The sequence below is a fragment of the Neofelis nebulosa genome, chromosome 1 (assembly GCF_028018385.1).
Source record: "Neofelis nebulosa isolate mNeoNeb1 chromosome 1, mNeoNeb1.pri, whole genome shotgun sequence".
In the NCBI taxonomy this organism is placed as follows: Eukaryota; Metazoa; Chordata; class Mammalia; order Carnivora; family Felidae; genus Neofelis; species Neofelis nebulosa.
The window spans coordinates 238,404,493-238,424,593 of NC_080782.1; the positions used below are offsets into that span (position 1 = coordinate 238,404,493).

The following is a 20,101-nucleotide window of genomic DNA, read 5'->3' on the forward strand; positions in this document are numbered from 1 at the left end:
AAGAATTACTTTTCCCACATTAATCATAAAGAGGTAAAACTCTGACCTACTGCATTACAGGACCTATATTCACGGTCAATTTGTTTCTTTCTTAATGCCACATCTAGGAAAATTTCTCCACAGCCCTGCAATTTCCTTTGGTGAAATGATAAAACCCTCTCCTCCCAGGTTCCCTTACCCACCTGGCCTTCCTCGTCACATGAAGACTTCTGATGCTCCCCGTTATCAATCACTTTTCCTCCCCTCGTTCTCTTTTCGCCCCAGCCGCTTCTGTTTTTACTGGATGTAGAACCACTTTCCTTACTGCTCTTCTTTCCCTTAATTATGATGCTGTGTTGAAGATAGACGAGTTTCAAATCGTAAACCTTTTCTTTTCTTGTAGTTATCGCTTTACTTGACACAAAAATCCTGTGCCCTAATTCGGCTCTTGGTGCCAGATGTACCCATGCTTTAAATCTCTCTTCTAAGGCAATCCATAAACCTGGAATGTTCCACCATCTGACGGAGGACCAGTGCCCCCAGAGAAGGTCGCTTTCTTCCATGAAATCATCCCAGATTTATCAGAGGCCAGCTGCTACCTAAACTCTACCTAACCTTGACTTTTTTTAAAAAAAATCAAAACCTCTTCTTCCAACTGTGTGCTTGTATTTATTACTCCAAATATATCAGTCCTTTCAATGGAATAATGAGAATGCCATCCGAGGATGTAGTGGGTTAGAGAACTTACACTTCTGCTAGATGCACTCACTGTCTTCATCAGTTTTATCTCCCATAATAAGACCACTGGATATTGATTAGCTTAGCACTTCCTCAAATTACGTACTCAAGAATTCATTTTTATTCCATTTTTGCCTTTCCTTTACTATCAGTTCCAAAAGAGACACTTCTGAATTTCTTCCTTTTTTAGAGACAGAGAGAGACAAGGAGTGTGTGCGTGGGTGAGAGGGGCAGAGGGAGGGAGGGAGGGAGGGAGGGAGGGAGAGGGAGAGGGAGAGGGAGAGAGAGAGAGAGAGAGAGAGAGAGAGAGAGAGAGAGAGAGAGAGAATCTTAAGCAAGCTCCAGGCTTAGCATGGAACCTGATGCAGGGCTTGATGCCATAACCCTGGGATCATGACCTGAGCCGAAATCAAGAGTCAGATGCTCAGTCGGTGAGCCACCCCAGCGCCCCTTCCCATGAAGTAATCTAACCTTATAAATACCAAATATTTGCAAATACCAGGGTCAACAAATATTATATCCCAGATAGCACCCATGTAGCCAAAATGGTCCGAGTATGATTTCAACTGGAAATGTTCTAAAAATCTTTCAACTGGAAATCATTCTTTGGGTGGGAAAAATGCACGGCTTGTGTTACTGGCTCTTAGCACACTTGAGAACACTGCTGAATTCGTTAAGCTATCAATCACTTATCGTGTGCAGAGCTAGACTATTTCCAAATGTTCAAGTATTTGGTATCCACTTTGGTCATCCATTCAGCCAACAGATACTAAGAACCTATCACACAAGGCCAAATCCATCCCTCAACTCTACGTGAGAGGTATTTAATTTCATTGTACTAATTCACGCATTTAAATATTTACTGAATGCTAGAAAAGAGGGTAGAGAAGTCCAAGGACATACTGAAGAGAATTCACTTTCCTCACACAGTTTACAGTTTTGAGGAAGAAACGGACATAAACTATGAAATCACATAAATGTACTTCAAAAGCATTTTTTTAAATTGTGGTAAAAAACACGTCACAAAACTTAGCAGCTTAGCCATTTTTTGGGATGTAGCTAGTTGAGCAGTGTTACTCACCCCTCATTCCCCTGTCCCCCCAGCCCCTGGCCACCACCATTCTACCCTGTGTCTCTATAAATTCAACTTCTCTAGGTACTTCATACAAATGCAATCAGTGTATTAGTCCTTTTGGGTCTGGCTTATTTCACTTAGCATAATGTCAAGGCTCATCTATATCTATTTTTCTATCTATCTATTTTTCTATCTATTTTTCTATCTATCTATCTATCTATCTATCTATCTATCTATCTAATCTGTATTACAGCACGTGACAGGATTTCTTTCGTTTTAAAGGCTGCATAATATTCCTTAGTATGTACAGATCATCTTTTGGTTATCCATTCACCTGCCAGCAGACATTTGGATGGTTTCTCTTTCTTGGCTCTTGTGAATACTACTGCTATGAACAAGGGTGTGCAAATATCTCTTCAAGATCCTGCTTTTGGGATGCCTGGGCGGCTCAGTTGCTTGAGCATCTGACTCTTGATTTCAGCTCAGGTCATGATCCCAGGGTTGTAGGATCAAGCCCTGCATCAGGCTCTATGCTGAGTATGGATGGAACCTGCTTAAGATTTTCCCTCTCTCTCTCTCCTTCTGCCTCTCTCATGCTTGTGCACTCTTTGTCTCTCTCAAATTAAAAAAAAAAAAAATCCTGCTTTCAATTCTTTTGAGTATATGCCCAAAAGTGGAATTGCTGGATAGTATGGTAATTCTGAGTGTAAATTTTTGAGGAACCTCCATACCACTTTCTACAGTGATACACCATTTTACATTCCCACCAACAGTGCACAAGGATTTCATTTTTCTTTTCTTTTAATTTTTTTTAACGTTTATTTATTTTTGAGACAGAGAAAGACAGAGCATGAACGGGGGAGGGGCAGAGAGAGAGGGAGACACAGAATCGGAAGCAGGCTCCAGGCTCTGAGCCATCGGCCCAGAGCCTGACGTGGGGCTCGAACTCACGGAGTGTGAGATCGTGACCTGAGCCGAAGTCGGACGCTTAACCGACTGAGCCACCCAGGTGCCCCGGATTTCATTTTTCTATAGTTTCATAATACTGGTTATTTTTTTTTAAGTAGCGGTCATCCTAACGGGTTTAAGGTATTATCTCGTATACAAATGTAAATTTTTAATCGTGGTAAGTATAACAAAGGAGAGTCATGTTAAGGGCACCTGTATTAGGAGGATATAACCTGGTCAGGGGTGCAAGAGAAGGCACCCTCGGGAAGTCATGACTCACGTGAGGTCTGAAAACTAGGTAAGCATTAGCTAGGCGGAAGGCGGAGACCAGGCCATTCAGGAAGTGAGGGGAGTAGGTGCAAATGCACTGTGAGAGTACAAGCAGGGCACTCCAGAAAGCAAGAGAAGACCAGTGTGTGTGTGTGGGGGGGGGGGGGTGAGGAGTGAGGGACGATATCACAGGAGTGGGGGTCAGGGCTTCGTGGTGCCCAAGGGACCAGGTAAATGACCTGGAACTTTATCCTGAGGGCAACAGGAAGCCAGGGGGACAACTACATCAGGTTTGTGTTTTGAAAGACTATTTTGACTACAGTAGAGCAATGGATCCAGACAGACTGGATGCTCACTAGCCAATCAGGAGGCTACTGCAAGAGCCCAGGCAAAAAATGCTACACCATCAACTAACAGGACAGGACCAGAGCTGGATGGAGGAAGATACATATTTATAAAAGACATTTAGGAGGTAAAAATGATAGAAGGCTTGGATTAAGCATCATGATGGAGAAAGGCGCCTGGGACTCTAGAGGGAAAAAAAGGACAAAAGGGTTCCCATAATCTCAGAAATGACATAATAATCCTACTCAGAAATTGCCACTTATTGAACAAATTAACCATTTGTTAGGAACAGATCGAATTTATTTTTGGTGGCATGGGTGACTATTGCTCAGCTGGTTGCAGCAGGACATAAACGTGACCCAAGTCCTGGATCCTGACCTCTTCCCTCCCACATGCAGGAGGAAACGTCTGGGGTATTAGCCAACTACTTAAAATCAGACCCACACTTTATAAACCGTGCTTCAAAAACTCTGCTTAAGGCAATTAATAAGCATAGATTAACAGCTCAGTTGGTCCAGATTTTATTTTTTAGGGAAAGCCTTGTGGAAGAGTCAAGATCTTTTTAAGTACAAGGGACTGAAATTAAAGTCAGGTCGTCCGTCCACACCCTGGATGCAGGGGAGGGACCTGGAGAGGACCAAGCTTATCTGGGGCTAGGTTTCCTCATCTCTTAATCTTGCTTGAACTATATTTAGTCTTGGAGAATGAATCTGGGTTTCCGAATCTCTGTTGGCCAAGAGCTGTGCTGTCTAGCACAGTGACCACTGGCCAGAGGCGGCTACTGAACACTTAATTGGTCTGGTCTGATTTAAGATGTACTGTAAGTTTAACACACATACTGGATTTCAAAGGTTTAGTACAAACAGAACGTAAATTATCTCATTAATAATTTTTTAAATGTTGATCCCAAGTTAGGCTAAGTATATTAATAAAACTAATTTAACTGTTTGTTTTTACCTTTTTAATGGGGCCACTAGAAGACTGAACGCTATACATGTGTCTCCCATATTTCTATTGGACAGATCTGCACAGGACCATTAGACTCTAAGACATTTTGAATCATTGGCTTCCAAGAGGCCTCTCTCAGAAAATGTTCCATGTCCTTCCATCTCTGTTGCAAACGATTAGTTCCACCCAAGGCTGTCTTCTTGTTCTGGGTGGGGAAGGAGGGGAGGGCGGCTACAAAAAGTAGGCAGCGTCCCATGGCACTCAATTTGGAGACACAGTGGGAATAGTTGGCCAGCTGCTTTTCTACAACATAACAATGCCTGTCAATTTTCCAGAAGGAGAGGAGAGTCCTATCTTAACTTGTCTCAGTCACTTTTCCCTTTTGTGTCTGCAACTTAGCAATTTCTTCATTAATTAGGACTCTTCTCAGAAGTAACTGAAATCCAACTCGAATTGTCTGAAGCAAAAATGGGAATATACTGGTTTATGTGTATCCAAAAGTTTGGAGATGGCCCTAGCTTCAGGAAGAGCTGGATCCAGGAGTGTACTCGAAGCGGTCCTCTCCTGGTTCAGCTTTTTCTCTGTGCTCGGTTCATCCCCAGCCAGGCACTCTCTCCACAGCGGCCACTGGCAGCTCCAGGCTGACATCATCCCCGTATGACACACCAGCAGCAAGAGTGCCTTCTCCTTCCCCTGTTAGTTTCTATTAAAAACAAATCCTTGAACTGCCTCTAAGTGGCCTGGTGCAGGTCCCCATGCCCATTCCTGAATCAGTCACCATGGTCCACGATACGGACATCCTGGCTGACTAGTTCTGGATGCCAAGTTCAGAACCAGATGTGGAGCAGAGGCAGAACCAGCACTGTCTAAATACATGTTCTGGAAGAGGGGAAGGGATTTAGGGGCTGTGACCACAAAGATGTAGGGCGGGTGACTGATGACAAGATGGCCCTCCACCCAGGAGGCAAAAGGCTTGTTTGCTGAGGCTGAGAAGGGTGGGCGGGGCTTGCCTTCACTGGCACTCAGAAATCTCCACATTTAAACACGTCCTTCTTTCAGGTTCTATCCTTTATTACAATCAGGTTGTAGCAATTAAAAAACTAAAACAAAACCAGGGGCACCTGGGGGGCTCAGTCGCTTGAGCATCTGACTTCGGTTCAGGTCATGATCTCACAGTCTGTGTGGGTTGGAGCCCCTCATCGGGCTCTGTGCTGATGGCTTGGAGCCTGCTTTGGATTCTGTGTCTCCCTCTCTCTCTGCCCCTCCCCTTCTCGCGCTCTGTCTTTCTCTCTCAAAAATAAACATTAAAAAAAAAATTTTTTTTAAAAAAACGAAAACAAAACCCATGAATGAATGAGCACGATAGGCACAGATACAGGTAACCCTAGATTTCTCTTTTCCTGTCTTTAGCCAAAGGAATGCCAAACACTCTAACAGCTGATTAATCTTGGTTTCAGAAGCATACAATTTCCTCGATGGGTGCTAATATTTTACGAGGCAACAAGAGTGACTGAAGATCTCACCTCCTTTAAATCCTTTCACTATTTTGGTCCTCTTGGATTCTGTCAACAGCAGCTTTGTATCGTTGTTTACACAAAATACGACAGCCGTGGCATAGGCCTAATCGCAGGCTGTGATTCTCTTTAGTCTGACCCAACTTTTCTTGCAAGGTTTGTCTTTCCTTGTACAAACCCTTTCGCTGCTGGCCTCTCCCAAGCAGCTCTCCACCTCTTAAACAGAACAAGCCTAAAGAACACGGATGTCTCTGGGCGGGAGGACCACAGTTGCACACCGTGGTCACCAGTCAAGGCCGTTTTTCTGTGCAGATGTCAGAGAAGGAAACTCCTGCGTAGAGTCTCAACTCCAGTGCCCCACATACGCATTTCCACATGTTTGGAGAAAGGAAAAGTTCAAAACCACATCAAACATACTCAGTGACCGCGGAGTATAAATATTACAAACAAACAAAATCAGCATGTAATGTGTACTTTAATTTGCTGACAGATACTTAAAAAAATTAACATCCGAATGAATGGCAAATGCCAACACCACAACAAAACCCTTCACCGAGGAGAAAAATAACTCCCAATCAAAGCCGCCTGGCCTCTAATTAGCACACAGCATCCTTGAAACGAGAGGCCAAAATAAAATAAACTGCCAAAAGAAAGAGAAGAGGGGTGTTGGGGGTGGGGGAGTAGGAACTAAAAAAAAAAAAAGGGCTTTCCACGACATACCTAAAAAAAAAAAAAAAAAAAAAAAAAAAAGACATGGTCTGAAACCTACTTTCCCCGGGGTTCAAGGGCAGAAGCGTGCAGCTCACACACAAGGTACGTGTATGGTTTCTGACTCTGCAGTTACCTTTTAAAAATTTGACTACACTGCAGGGTAAGCGTCTTCCGATGCAAGTTAATCAAAGCACAATTTCGGGGGCGCCTGGGTGGCTCAGTCGGTTAAAGCGTCCGACTTCAGCTCAGGTCACGATCTCACGGTCCGCGAGTTCGAGGCCCGCGTCGGGCTCTGGGCTGATGGCTTGGAGCCTGGAGCCTGCTTCCGATTCTGTGTCTCCCTCTCTCTCTGCCCCTCCCCCGTTCATGCTGTGTCTCTCTCTGTCTCAAAAATAAATAAACGTTAAAAAAATTTTTTTTTAAAAAAGCACAATTTCAAGGAGATTCGCCTGACACTTAGGTGACATCTGGCTTGTACCCAGTGTCAATCACCCTGGGTGCTCTCCATAGCCGCCGAGTCTCAGCTACTGCCCTCCCCAGACCGACCGAGGTGCTGCTGCTTTGTTGCTAAGCCTCTGTGCCCTCCTACAGCTCGTAGATCGTCAGGTGAGCTAATGCTTGATTCCCTATGTAACTGCTTGTGTGCAGCATACACTTGTATGAATGCACATTTGTCTGAGACTTAGTAGGTTCTCAATAAACGTTACCTACTTTTCTTTTTTGTGCCAAGCGCACAAACATTTATTAGCCTGCTGGTACAGTTGTACGACCTGTTCACCCAACCTATTTTGCAGCGCTCTGACAAAGACCTTGCGCGGAAGGTTTGCTGAGAGGTTCAGGGCGGGACTTCTGGTAGGTCTGCAGAGAACCAGAGGAACTCAGGCCCAGTTGGGATGCCTTTGGGCATTAAGTTGCTGGATTTGCCTACTTTAAAAAAAAAATTTTTTTTTAACATTTATTTATTTTTGAGAGACAGAGGCAGAGAATGAGCTGGGGGGTGGGGTGGGGTGGAGAGACACAGAATCCGAAGCAGGCTCCAGGCTCCGAGCTGTTTGTTAGCACAGAGCCCAACGCGGGGCTCGAACTCACGAACTGCAAGACCATGACCTGAGCTGAAGTCGGATGCTCAACCAACTGAGCCACCCAGGCGCCCCTGGATTTGCCCACTTTTTAACCCTCACTTATGCAATGGCCCTGGAGGCCGTGCCATATTTCTAACCAGTGATGCACTTTCTTTTCTTTTCTTTTTTTATTGGCAAGTTAGCTAACATACAGTGTAGTCTTGGCTTCACAAGTAGATTCCCTTGATGTGTCACTTACATAACAACAGCCAGTGCTCATCCCAACAAGTGCCCTCCTTAATGCCCACCACCCATTTTCCCCACCCCCATAACATTACCTACTATTATTTACATGCCTTCTCTTCCTCAACCTACTAGCTCCAGAGATAGATATCATCTACTCCACATACCCGATGAAACTGAGACTCAGAATTAACAGTTACAGACGTTATGAACAGTAGACTTCACTTTACGTATTTCTTAGGCATTAGGTTAACTGAGTTCAAATCCCACTTTCAACATTAGGATGTGCACTGAATAGGAGAGAGGTTTGATCCTGGTCACTTTAACCCAGACTGTTTCTGTGGATCCCGCCAGGCCTTGCACAGAAGCAACCAGGCCAAGTGGTGTTGGCCCCATTACTGCCCGTAGAAAGAATCTGAAATTGCTTTAAGGTGCTACCACATTTTGAAAAATATACTCTCCCCCTTGTTTGATCATCAGCGAACGACAAACAAAAACAACTTGGCATGACATGTAACATCTACAAAGGCCATCCGTCTTCTGATAGACCTTATCCGATGCCTGAATTTTCTCATCTCAGAGCCCAGATATTCATAGGCCTGGGAGAGCTCATCTTGATATCCCTAATCAAGCAACTGTGTCTGTTTTTCTCTTCATTATCAATGAAGAATTTTTGGTTATAGTTCGGTTCATGTTTTTCGGTTCTAGCGATTGTCTCCAACAGGGATTAGAGTGGGGAGCCTGTAAGCAGGACAAACTCATCCTGGACGTGGATGACGAGAGTTACAGACACTGGAGAGACCTGGGAGTCCTTCTTAGTTTTGTTCACATTGTTATGTATTCAGAGAATGTCATCCAGAAACAGAGCAAGTCAATCTTATTATCACCCAAAATGTACAACCTTATTTTTATTTTTTTAAACTATATATTTTTTTAAAAGTTTATTTACTTATTTGGAGACAGAGAGAGAGAGTGAGAGAGAAGAGGGCAGGGGCAGAGAGAGAGAGAGGGAGGGAGAGAGAGAATCCCAAGCAGGCCCCGCCCTGTCAGCACAGACAGAGGCTAACGTGGGGTTCCATCTCATGAACTGGGAGATCATGACCTGAGCCAAAATCAAGAGCTGGACGCTTAACCGACTCAGCCACCCAGGCGCCCCCAAAATGTACAAGTTTAAAAGCCAAAATACAAATCGGACTTCCACAAATAATTTGGCCAACCTCAATAAACAAGAAAACTGCACAAAGGAGATACCACAAGGTTATCTCAAGCCAAGAGACAAGTCTCTACTGATGGAACTTTCTACCTCCTGAGGCTGGCCCCTTCTCATATAAGCCGGGGCCACAGGCTTTTAAAATAAACATGATTTGAGGAAAATAGAACCTACTCTATTCAATATTGCTATATTAAAGAGAACTCCAATAAGCTTTACAGTATTCATGTTAGGTGTTTCTGGGATGTTATTACCTAAAACACTAACGACTGTGATATTAAAGTAATTTTTTACCAAATCTTTAAATAAATCTACAAGCGCCCAAGTTCGAATATGGCATAATATGCAATGTTAAGCCTTAAGCCTGTTTTTTTTTTTTTTTTAAAGCACATACTTCCTTGACTGACTGCATACTGGTGACTATAAAAGAAACGTCCCAACACCGACATGAGGGTCAAGTGCCTTTTCGATGCACATGCTACTGACAGAGTACGGGTGGCACATGCATGAGGTGCTCCTTGGAGAGTGGGCGTGGGTGCAGGGTGGGGGCACTACAAGGCTGGCTTCATTTGGTGGCTCAACACTCACGCAAGAGACTCTGGTGGTCTTCTGTCTTTATATCACATCTTTCATGGCGGCAGCAGGATTCTGGAGGGGCTTCCCTCCTGATGGTTGAACAGCTCTGGCCGGCACGGCAGCAACCACATCACGCACAGGAGAAAGCCATCTGTTTGATGGATTTCTTCCGGGAGCAAACATGCTTCTCTCGCAGAAGCCCCCAGAGAATGTCTCCTGTGTCCCCCGTAGGGTTTCTGAATCACTTACGACAGCAGAGGCTGGGATCAAGCTCTCCCCAGGAGTCGGGGGGGGGGGGGGAATGAGTCCCCGAAGGTGCTGGACCTCTTGCACAAGGCCTTGTATGTGCCTACGAACCAGGCCCCTCGGGAAAGCGTGGAGGAGGATGGATGCTGGGGGTGAACAACATTGTCCCACGCCAGGAAACTTAAGCCGGGCACAAGTTCCCTCCTGGCCCTTGGGTGGGCCTTTGTCTTGCAGAGATGTTCTAGAACCCCAGCTGAGCAAAGGTGGTGGCCGATGGGGCTGTTACCCTTCTCCCTTGCTTGCCTCCCTGAGGCACTTGGAAACAAAAACCCCTCTTTTAACATTCTGTGTGGAAAATACCTGGGCCTGAGATCTTACTAGGTTGCCAAGTCCAGGAGAAAGCAGTCAGTTAGGGAAGATGAGTAGTGGATCTCTTTGACCAACCATGGTCAGCAATGATACCTCCATTCTGTAGACTGTTAGTCCGTTGGGATTTGCACTGTGTATACACGAGTGTGGGTATAAAACTCAAACGTAAACCCATTCCTGTATTTAGGATTAAAAAAACAAAGCCTGTCATAGGCCAGAAACTGGCTGAAGCCTGGAGCTTGGCACTACAGAGTTAGCAGTTTGTAAGCTTTGAAGTGAAAGGTTTTTTTCTCCTCTTTTACTAGCAATGAAAAGAACGTTAAAGGAAAAGCACCAAAGTTGATGAGGAATATTTTTCCATGGTGAACGATGTAATGTCCTCTGGTATAATTCTCTATTTGGAAAGCTAGCTGCCTTAAAGCAGTCACTGGCAATGCCCGCCATGTCTTACATAAGCACTGCCCATGAGACATAAATCATTTGTGAATATTTTAAACATACCATGTTCTCCCTATAACACCCTGCATGACTCGAACACTGATGGAGTAATATTTTAGGTGTCTTAGAGCAGTGGTTCTCAAACATCAAAGGGAGGAATAGCTTGAAGGTTTATTAAAATTCAGAGGTTGGGGCTACACACCCAGGGACTGTGATATTGTGTGTGTGTGTGTGTGTGTGTGTGCGCGCGCGCACGTGCCTTGGAAGAACATATTTTCTGGGTGGGGAGGAGGTTGTTTTTTAACAGGCAACCCAGATGATTCAGATGCAGGTAGTCACCTGAACTTACGGATAAATATCACATCTAGAACCTATAAAACGTTAAAATCCTCTGGCCAAAAGAATTGGGAGCCGAGTGTACAATATCTCTGTTTACAAAAGTTCAAAAGTAATTGGTCACTCCGGGAAAAAGAGCAGGCATGTCTTCTAACTCCCTCAGGTTTTCTTGTTATATCTGTACCATGTGCCTCTGAGGTAATTAGTGTAATATTACACTGACTTTGCAGATAAGGAAATTAACACGGACTAAGGGACTTACCAAAGGTTCTAAAGCTAGTTAGGGCAGGTCTCTTGACTTTCACACAGAGGTCAAATGAGATGATATCCCCTCAGATACTCCCCAAGTTAAAAGCCTTGAGAAATACGTGAAGAAAATGTAAATATGTTTCCCGATCCAGTTTTAGATAAAGTCTTCCTCTCTCTAACTGAAAGCTCTCCCTTCAGCAGGCAACTCTGGGCTAAGCCACCCTCAAGCACTGGCTTTGGGGACCTATTATGGAGACGCCTGTAACCCATGGTTATGCTACTGGGAGAAAGAAAAACATACGGTCCTCTATGGGAAAACATCAGCACATACTTTCCCTGGTAGGGGACTTTGGCAGTAACCAGGATAGACGCAACTTGAGTTTTTAATTCGCTTTCGATCTAGCATGGGCCTAGAAAAATAGAAAAAACAGGGTGTCCTTAAAAATCCCACAAATGTTGCATATTTTCAGATGACTTCTCTGAGTTCAGAAACTGCCACTGAGACTTCCTGGCTCACTGTCTGGCTGGGTTTCGAGTACCATATCATGAGGTACTGGAGGGAAGATAAAGACCCTTTGACGGTAGAAAATCACTCTCATCTAGAGCCTTCTCCTCCTTTGCCCTCGAGGGAAAACCTGCCTTCTCCCCACCATGAGAAAAACTCCAAACATAATGGATGAGACAAAGAAAGAAATACTGAACTAAATCTGTTAGGAAACCCCAGCAGAAACAATGCATCTTTTCAACAGTTTAGGATGTTATGAATAGACAGAATGTTTTGTGTGGGGTATCTGTCTCGGGCTCCTCAGTGAGAAATGCCGTTTGCCATTACACTGGTTGAATTCCAAAGCTCAAAACAACCATCTTCAATTTGCCAAAATCCTACCGCTTTGGGAACTACAAAAAAAGGTTTCTACAAGTCACTAAAAACATGTAACAGCAACAACAACAACAGTCTTCTCCCAGAGTACCCCTCACTCCTAAGCACTCGCCAATGGTTTTAGCTCAGGCTACTATAAGGAAATACCATAGATGGGGTGGCTTATCAGCCCCAGACATTTATTTCTCATGGTTCTGGAGGCTGGACGTCTGAGATCAGGGTGCCAGCCTGGTCTTTCCGGTGCAGACATCTAACTTTTCATCATGGCTTCAACATGGCAGAAACCAAGGAAGCTAGCTCTCTGGCCCCTTCTTCTATGGGCACTAATCTCCTCGATGACCTAATAACTTCCCAAAGGCCCTACCTCCAAATACCATCACACTGGGGGTTAGGGCTTTACCACGTGAATCAGAGGTTAGGGACACAAACACTGAGTCCATAATACCAACCCAGAACCAAAGGGATGACCACGGCTTGGGCACATTTTCGACAGTAACCCTAAGGAGCCCTGTTTCTGCCTGTACCTGAGCCCGGCTCCCATCTTTCTCTATGATAGCCTGAAATCCCTTCGGAGTCAGCAGGAGGTCTTTGGGAGACCTCAGGCTAGTGTTGGCCACTCTCCATGCAAGGGCTTCTTCAAAAGTGTTCAAAGGATGAACAAACCACTGGGCAGCAGACAGCAGGTAAAAGAGCGTTGGGTTGGCTCTGACATTGTTCTCTGACACCTGTCCCCACTAAGAGGTCTCCCCCAGACGAAGACTAGCGATAATAAACAGCTCTTTAAACACAGACAGCAGAATACTGACTTAGAAATCCTGTGACATGAAAACTACGTTAATCATCTCATTCAACGTCTAGCGAGAACCTCAGTCCCGGCCAGCCATGTTGGATTTCAAGACTTCCTTTGCCTCACGCAAACCAACCCACAAAAAAGTTAGAACGACGGGGAATACGTGAGAAATAAAACCATGTGTATGCCAAAGTGAAATGTGGTTTGATATTATCGTTTCTTTGCTTTGGGGTGGTAGGACTACCTGGTTAAATGTGTTTGAAAGGTCCTCAACGACAGAAATTTCAGTCGAGGCTTCACACAGGAAGCAACTTGGATAGTGAAAATGTGGCCTGTTAGGGTCTGCCCGGCAAACGTGGCCTCTCTGAACGTGGAAAGTAACCTCTTGATCGGAGTGAGAGTTGGAAACCAGACTAGCTCGTGCACATTTGGACTGGAGTTGCGGCTACAAATGCGTACAGAGGGGGTTCATGCGAGCTTCTCTTTGTTGAAGATGCCGGGAGGGGTTTCCAAACTAGCAGTTTTTGCTGGCCGGCCATGCGTGGACGGATTCCATTCTGCCAGCCATCACTTTTCTCTAACATAAGAAAGTCTCTTCAGCAATCAGCTGTTCTCCGCACCGTAAAAACTCCCCGAGAGAAACAGTCATGAGACCACACCTGCCCTCGCCCAGAAGGAAGAGAATGTGAAGCAGATATTCTAGGCACTTGGTTTGTTTTGGGGATGGAGCCCATTGCTTTAAAGTAGAACTGATTTCTTTACATGTACAAAGTATCTTTGCCGGGAGATGCTTGTCTTGCTACACCCATCTTCTGTAATTTCCTCTGTCACTCGGATTTGGAAGAGGTATGTTTGGCCTCGTTGCTTACAGATGGCAAAGACGCGACAGGAGACATACAAGCCTACTCCTGAAGAACACGTCTGCCCTGCTCAGCACCCACATTCAGGGGAGGTCCCGGACACCCTGGGATGTCGACTACTGATTCGCCAAGCAAAAGAGACAAGCAATGCCACCCCCGGATTATCTCACACGACACGGCCGCTGCCCATGTATCTCGCGTTGGGTAGACCCAGGAGTTTCGGCTTATTTCGGCAGAGTAAGTGAAGCTAAGACAGCAGTCGGCTGTGCCACAGACAGGCCTGTCCCTAAAATATGTATTCCTGGTGCAGGGACACGAGTGGAAACCCACGACCCCCTTCTCTTCTCTTCTCATCCACATGGGGGTGGGTGTAAAGATGCAAACAGCCAGCTGGCCCAGTGCACGTACCTGGCACCCAGCTGCCCCTTGGGGCAAGGGGTGTTCACACAGGCCTGGATCTGGGAAGAGGGCCAGGCAGGCCTGGGAAGCTGGCTTTTGTGGCTGTTCGGGAAGGATACTCAGGGTCCTAGGAACCCAGGGAAGGGACTAGACGTAGGGGTTCTGGCTCTGTGTACCATGGGCTCCTCACCCTGCGAAGAGGAACATACCCAGCCAGGGACAGCCATCACGGAGGCCTCCAAAGCACAGGGCCCGGGGCAGCCACCTGCCGGGGGGTCCCTGGGCAGCTCTGGCTATGGGCAGACCCCGAAATGGGGTCTGTAGGGTCAGCCTGGAGTGTCAGGGCCTGCATGGCTTCATTTGTAACCTGGGGTGGTTTGGAACCTAGGGTTGTCAAACTCCTCTCAAGAACCAATACTGTGGGACTCTAAGGTCCATCACCGTTGATGGCTCAATCTCAAACACCGGACAAACACAGAAGAAAAGAAAATATTAAAACAATTCAAACAAGCGTATAGGTCTTCAACCTCAGCCTCTCTAGTTCAAGAGATGAACAAGAAGATATTCTGGTGAATTAACGATCTGGTTCATAGAGGTGTTAGATTTATCTTGCACAGGAGACTATCAGTCAGAGAATAACAATACACTTAACCTCACAGCTACCGTCAGCATAATCATTGGATTGTGAATGACTCAAAACAACTCCAGTTTTCCAAGGGCCAAAAACTACCTGTACACATCAGAACTGTGTGTAATCAACACACATTCCATTATGGAAATGAGGACACGCCAGGTAGGTCAGCGGATTTAAGCTGACTACTTACAGTAGTTAAAATTTCAGATGCCGTTGGTGTGGACAAGACCACCTCTTCCAGGTGCTCTGATCTGGTTTATTTCCCTCCCTCTGAATTTTGATGGAAGCAGGCAATACCAGCCTCTCCTGAAGTTCATCAGCGTCACGAGACCGGAGAAGCCCACACACGGAAAGCACCATCACCATCGGACACTGGACACGGAAAGCCCATTCGCAATTAGCAGCACTGACCTGTCCTTTCATATCTGGAGCGATGGGAATGGTGGGCCAGATGGTTGAGTAGACGCCAAAAAACACCAGCCAGATCAGCATGCTTCCCCAGACAGCCAGATGACTGAACTGCAAAAGGAAACACACGCTCAGGCAGGGCTTGTCCGCTGGCCCAGGAGAGCCACCTGAACCCCACCTGCAGCAGAATCCCTGTGTCCAAGCCACCCTTCCTTATGGGAAGCATTTTGACCCATCACTCGTCATTGCAAAGTTCCATCTTCTAATGGCCTCGTCTCAGAATATTTAACAATGATTTCAAGTAACCGGTGGCCCCAAACTAAGATCAAGGTGCTTTTGCTGCCGCAGCTGACCTTCTCCTAGACCCATCCTGTACTTTTAGTAGGCCCCCCGCTGGTCCTCACTAGCGTCTGCTCCAACTTGGAGCTACATAAAGCCAGGCCTCGTTAATCCAGTAAGAAAGCACTGAATGGACAAAAAGAACAAGATGTTCTTACTTATTGAGATTTCGGCCGTTCTCTTCATTTTCCAAAGAACTTTTTACAAATCTGGGATGGATATTATGTCTTAACAGTCCTTTAAGTGCCTACTGAGCTGTTAGCTTTTTCTCCTCTGTCCTCTTAATACGACGATGCTCGATGTCATCCTTTCCTCCGCGCCCCATGATGTAATCCATCATCAAGGGCTGCTGGCTTTTTAAAAAAATACATCTGGAATCTGGCCATTTCTCACTACCTCCTCCTGTAGCACCCCGGGTCAAGCCACCATCACCTCTCATCTGGATTAACTGCCATTGTCTATTAATAGATTCCCTCCTTCCACATCCAGCTCCAACCTCCTCCCTCACTTTCCCAGAAGCAGAAGCCTATGAAAACAGCAGTGACAGACAAACATGAAACATGGGTCATCATCCTGAAACGTGGCAAGTCACCAAAACGTCTGAAGTTGGGGAATGATTAAATGTTGGATATCGATAAAACTTAATACTCTTTAATCATGAAGAAAGGTTTTGTGCAAGTATACTTTTAGGTATGGAAAATGTTCATGATATATTTTTAACTGAAAAAAGATCACCAAACTATCTATATGCTCTGTAATGCGTTCTCCTATTAAAAATACACATGGAACAAAGTCTGTAATGTTATCCAGAAAAGTGTTAATACCAACTGTCTCTTGGTGGTAAAGTGAAGGAAATTAAAAATTCTCCTTTTTGTCCTTCTGTATCTTCTGTATTTGTTTTGTTTTAAAAACATGCATATATATTTGACATGAGAAAACTGTTAAGAGTTTAGAGCTGTTACTAAGTGCCAAGCAAATGAATCATCAGAAAAGTTTGGGTTGCAAATTTGCCCTGATAAAGATAAAAAGATGATTTTTACGTGCAAAATTTAAATGAGCAAACCAAATATTGTTGATTGTTTTCCCAAGGCTTAAAAAGATCGCATGCCATCAAAATACCTACAAGGATAGAGAAACAATTCCAGAGGAAACTTACTTTAGTCCAAGCTGTGGTCTCCAAACCAGCTTTCAGACACACAGTGACAACAACATACTGTGAAAACAAAGGAATTGGGGAAAACGTATTATCCTCAGTGACTTATTTTTACTTTCTAGGAGAATCGCAAATCTCCCCTCCAGAGGCAGCTGGAGTTACTTTTGTGCTTTTCTTAGCTTGGAAAGATTTAGGGAAAATAACCTTTCTCAGCGTTGCCTTTTTCACAGGTAGATGTGAAAGTGTCATTTGAAGAATGGGGTGATCTGTTAATCACCTGTCCAGAAATCGACTCTGTCAAATCTCCACTAAAAAAGTGAGGTAAGCATTTCACAGCCATTTTGAACTCTAAGGAATCTATACTATGTGGCTTAACGATTTGAAACAAATAACATGAAGGAAGGCCTTATATAAAGGGTTTTCAGAGACCAAGCCCACACATATGCCACTTAAGAACGGTTCCGTAAACAGAGATAAACTTACCGTGTAAACAATATTTCCAACAAATAAATAGTCTGTGGCCTGGCCACTGGCCAACGGAGTATCTGAAAAACAAAGAAGTTATTACTAACTTCTGGGGAAGAGCACTGCAATCTGTCTTCTTCAGAACACAAAAACAGAACTTTGGAAACATTTATTAAATCGTAAGGGAATTTCAAAAATTGCATCATCTGTGATTCTAATGCCTCCTACTTCTAACGGTGAGTTTTTTCATCTGATATTTTCTCTAAATGAAGCAAACAAAATCCGGTTTCCAACATACTGAACCAAACACTTGAACTGCACTGAAATTTACATTTTCATAAAGATTAAAATGTCCCTTTGTTGGGTTAAACACAGGGAAGAGTAAGGACATAATAGTCTATCTTTTTGAATGCCAGCATTAGACTTTTTTTGAGTGTTCTCTTACTCTGCATTTTTAATTTTTGCTAAGTTGGAATTACAGGCCAATAAAGGAAGATAATTACACGAATACAAATCAATTCATGATTACTGAACTCAGAATTCACTACTCATGTTCTCATATGCAACCGCGTGAAGTCTATCAATTGGAGGAATGTGAACAATCCAACGAGAGACATCTAGAAAATACAACGAGGGTTTTGAAGCTTCAATTGTTTTTAAACCTTTTCCACTTTTTTTCTTTTCAGGGATGACTATCACAATGGATAAAACAATCAGTGAGGCTGAACTCTAATAGAACTGTCTAACTTGCCTGCTGTGAAAAGTCTGGTTATTATCCTGAGGGGTTGAAGGCTGTTTCAACATCAGGAATGGTTTCTTTGGATGCCACTGCCAATCTCCTCTTATGTCCTTCTATACTCAAATTTAGATCTGTGGCCTACAGGCCAAGTATATAGGGATTTTTGTGTTCAAATTTCCAGCCCAGTGGCCGCCATACATATTTGGGTTTGCTGATTTACACATCTGCTTTGAGGAATCTGACTCTCATGAAAGATTCAAGATCTGTTCAGTTTCCTAAAACACCAAAATGGTTGAGTAGCATCATAGGCAGAATCTGGGGCTCGTGGGGCCCTACACCAAGCTCCAGGGCATGGCCTTTCTCCTGATTCTAGATAGGTAAATTTGTGGATATAAGGGAAGATGAACTGTAAAGTGACATTATGGGCTGCATTAGCTAGACACCTAAACTAAGGGACGGCTGTTGGGGAACATAGGAGTTATCCACAGAGGGATGGCCACAGGCTTACAAAGGGATGATCTTGAAGCGTGGGGGAGAGACTTGAAACTTAGGCAGAATTTCATTAAAAGGAAGGAAAAATGTCAAAACACCTACTATTCCATTATTGGGCAATAAATAGGAATAAAATACTGAAATATGCTATAATGTGGGTGAACCTTGAAAATCTCGTGCTAAGTGAAAGAAGCCAGTCACAAAAGACCATCTATTGTAGGATTGTACTTCCTGAGCTGTTCAGAATGGGCCGGTCTATAGGGACAGAAAGTAGATTAGTGACTGACAGGAGGTGGGTTTTTTAGGGGGGGTAAATGAAAAGTAACTGCTCACAGGTACGGGGTTTCTTTTGGGGGAGGTTAAAATGCTCAAACATTGCTTAAGGTGACAGTTGCACAACTATTTGAATATATTAAACACCATAGCATTTGGGTGAATTGTAGGTAAATTATGTATTGAAAAGCTGTTATTAAAAACAATTCAGTTCTTCAGATACACTTAGCTACATTTCAAATGCTCAACGGTCGCAGGTGGCTAGTGATTACTATGTCGGACAGAAGGGAATACAGAGCGTCACTACTGTCCAGAAAGTTCTATTGGACATTGCAGGCCAGAGTGGTTATGTTGGAGGTGGAAAGAAGCGATAGGAATTGGCACATATTTTGAAGGTATAAATGACAGGATTTAGGACTTGGTGGGGTGGAAAAAAACATGAGGAATCAAGGGTGATTTCAGGTTTTTGCCTGAGTACCTAGGCCAACGGTGATATCATTTACTTGAGATGGAGAACACTGGTTCTGGTCATATTAATGTAGGAATACTGATAAAAAGAGTGACACATTAAAATTTGGTACCAAGTGATCAGTATTTTCCCCCTTCCTTCCTTCGTTTTTAAATGTTTATTTATTTTGAGAGAGAGAGAATGCAAGCGGGGTGGGGGGGGGAGAGAGAGAGAGAGAGAGAGAGAGAGAGAGAGAGAGAGAGAGAGAATCCCAAGCAGGCTCCGTGCTGTCGGCACAGAGACGGACTCACGGCTCAATCCCACGAACTGCTAGATCATGACCTGAGCCAAAATCAAGAACTAGATGCTCAACCGACTGAGCCACCCAGACACGCACCCCACCCCCACCAAGTGGTCAACATCTTAAAGTCACAATAGGAAGATCAGATAACAAAGACACATAATGCTATTGAGGGAGAAACAAAAGCATGTTGAGAAAAATGAGGTGGTGAGAAGGGAGTCAAGGTTAGTGGGAAAAAAAAATCCCAGCAATGAGCATTAGAAGACCATACAGCCCCGCTCTATTGTTTCAGCTCTGCTGTTATTTATGTTCTTTAAAATGTTAGCTTCTAAGTCTCAGTTTCCCCACCTATAAGCCGGGGATTTTATACCAGATACCGATGATGATTGAATTGTCACCCAGATTCCTCTAAGATAGAAATTCAAAGACTATACGGTCTGCATTCTTAGGTGCTACATCAGCCCCAGGTAGGTCATGGTAGAAACTGGAGAGTTTCAGAGCTTCTTCCTGTTCAATTTAGGTCAAGGTGGATTTCCTTGTCACAATCTACGGGTAAATGAATGGACAACAAAGACCCGAGTTCCCTGAAGTTCAACCTACACTAAACCCTAACGGAGTTCAGAGTCCATGCCGACCAGATGGAAAAGTTAGAAGAGGTGTGAGA

The 20,101-nt window shown here is 44.4% G+C and overlaps 1 protein-coding gene across 9 annotated transcripts in view; it reads right to left on the reverse strand.

Annotated features, from left to right (window-relative positions):
* The window catches only part of ATP8A2 (ATPase phospholipid transporting 8A2), a 614,836-nt gene that overhangs the window by 135,528 nt on the left and 459,207 nt on the right, over nucleotides 1-20,101 (reverse strand). For 8 of the 9 annotated variants that reach the window (XM_058689525.1, XM_058689573.1, XM_058689555.1 and 5 more), the window contains exons 31-33: nucleotides 17,203-17,264; nucleotides 16,723-16,779; nucleotides 15,231-15,338 (exon numbers count right to left, since the gene is read on the reverse strand). In XM_058689525.1, coding sequence (XP_058545508.1) covers nucleotides 15,231-15,338; nucleotides 16,723-16,779; nucleotides 17,203-17,264 — 227 coding nt within the window. The remainder of the gene's footprint in view (nucleotides 1-15,230; nucleotides 15,339-16,722; nucleotides 16,780-17,202; nucleotides 17,265-20,101) is intronic. The other variant, XM_058689545.1, reaches the window with a different exon arrangement.